The sequence below is a fragment of the Pteropus vampyrus genome, unplaced genomic scaffold (genome assembly GCF_000151845.1).
Source record: "Pteropus vampyrus isolate Shadow unplaced genomic scaffold, Pvam_2.0 Scaffold34, whole genome shotgun sequence".
NCBI lineage: Eukaryota > Metazoa > Chordata > Mammalia > Chiroptera > Pteropodidae > Pteropus > Pteropus vampyrus.
In genome coordinates, this window is record NW_011888815.1 from 7,220,938 (window position 1) to 7,222,415 (window position 1,478).

The 1,478-nt window shown below is 63.4% G+C and overlaps 1 protein-coding gene across 1 annotated transcript in view; it reads left to right on the top strand.

The window, feature by feature from the left end:
* LRRK1 (leucine rich repeat kinase 1) overlaps positions 1 to 1,478 on the top strand; it is a 119,477-nt gene that overhangs the window by 73,774 nt on the left and 44,225 nt on the right. The window contains exon 7 of the mRNA XM_023529015.1: positions 779 to 1,005. Coding sequence (XP_023384783.1) covers positions 779 to 1,005 — 227 coding nt within the window. The remainder of the gene's footprint in view (positions 1 to 778; positions 1,006 to 1,478) is intronic.

Below are 1,478 nucleotides of genomic sequence, written 5' to 3' on the forward strand. Positions count from 1 at the left end.
GATAAATACACCGATTTCCTTGCCCCAAATTCTACGATGATCCAGAAGAAAGAGAGAAGCCCTGCTCGCGAGTATTTACCTGGTCTCTTTGACCACTGCACAGGCCATTTATTCAGAGCTTGCTGTCGCCAGAGAACCAGCCACGGTCACTCTGCTTCTGCAGACTTGAAGGCAGGCTTCGGGGTGCAGACAGAGAAGGGTCAGGGGTGCCCTGGCGGGAGGGGGGAGGGGGTGCGGTTGGCTTTCTCAGGTGGATCTAATTTGGAAGTGGGGCGTAGGCTGGGATGCTGTCAGTTATCACATGTCCTGGCCATGTGGGGCCAGTTGTGGCCGGTCATCATTTCGCCTCCTAGATGGTGATGGAGACAGCAGCCAGCCCCCCGCATGTCTGCTCTGGGCCGCTTATCGCGGAAAAAGGGGTCGGTGTCCTGGGCAGGCTGCTGCAGGTCGGGGGCGTGAGTTCCGGGGTTAGACGCGGTCTGGCCACGGTCCCTTTGTGTCCTCAGTCTCGGGAAGCTGCCAGGGTGAAGCCCGCTGTGCCTCCAGGGCTCTGTGACCCACCCGGGGACGGGGGACGCTAAGCTGGCGTGCTCCAGAGGCTGCGGGGTGGGTGGCTGGAGCTGAGCGGGACTGCCCGCTCCACGCTGGCCCCAGGCCTGGCACCAACGTCTGGGGACCCCACTGGCTGGCTCCTACCTGAATGACTCTTTGCTTCGCCCCAAGCCCGCACTGCCCCGCGCTCACCGCCCACGTGTTCCCCTCTCTCTCCGACACCCAGGCTCTCAGCGTGAAGTGGTCCCACCTCAGGCTGCCCTGGGTGGACCTCGACTGGCTCATCGATATCTCCTGCCAGATCACGGAGCTGGACCTCTCCGCCAACTGCCTGTCCTCCCTGCCGTCCGTCATCCCCTGGGGGCTCATCAACCTCCGGAAGCTGGACGTCTCCGACAACCACCTGGGGGAGCTGCCCAGCGTGCAGTCCTCCGACGAGATCATCTGCTCCAGGTGCGTCCCCGCCCCTCGCACGTCCCCGACCGTGGACGTGGCCCTCTGAGCCCCTGCACCTGCCCTGCTTGTAGCCTGCGGTTTTTAATACAAAATCGTCAGCTAAAATGAGAGAAGGAGGCCCCTCCCTCAGAGCGAGGCGGAGGCAGAGAGGTCTAGGGGGTGCTTTGTCAGGCCCCCGTTGACGCTGCTCAGCGGTGGCCTTGCGGACCCGTGTGCTCGCCACCCCCAGTCTTGGTCCTGCGCACAGGAACCAGAGGAAATGGCTGGTGGGAGCAGAGGCTCGGGGCCACCAGCTCCCATCCCACCTCCCAGGGAAAGCGTGAGGGCCCCAGAGAGAGAGAGTGAGCGAGGTCCACCGGACGCGGCAGCAGGACACAGGTCGTGGGTCGAGGCAGCTCCTGTTTTTTGGGGGGTGGGGGTGCAGGACTTGGGAAGAGCCTCGAGGCTGTGTGGGAAAGGGAAGGACATCA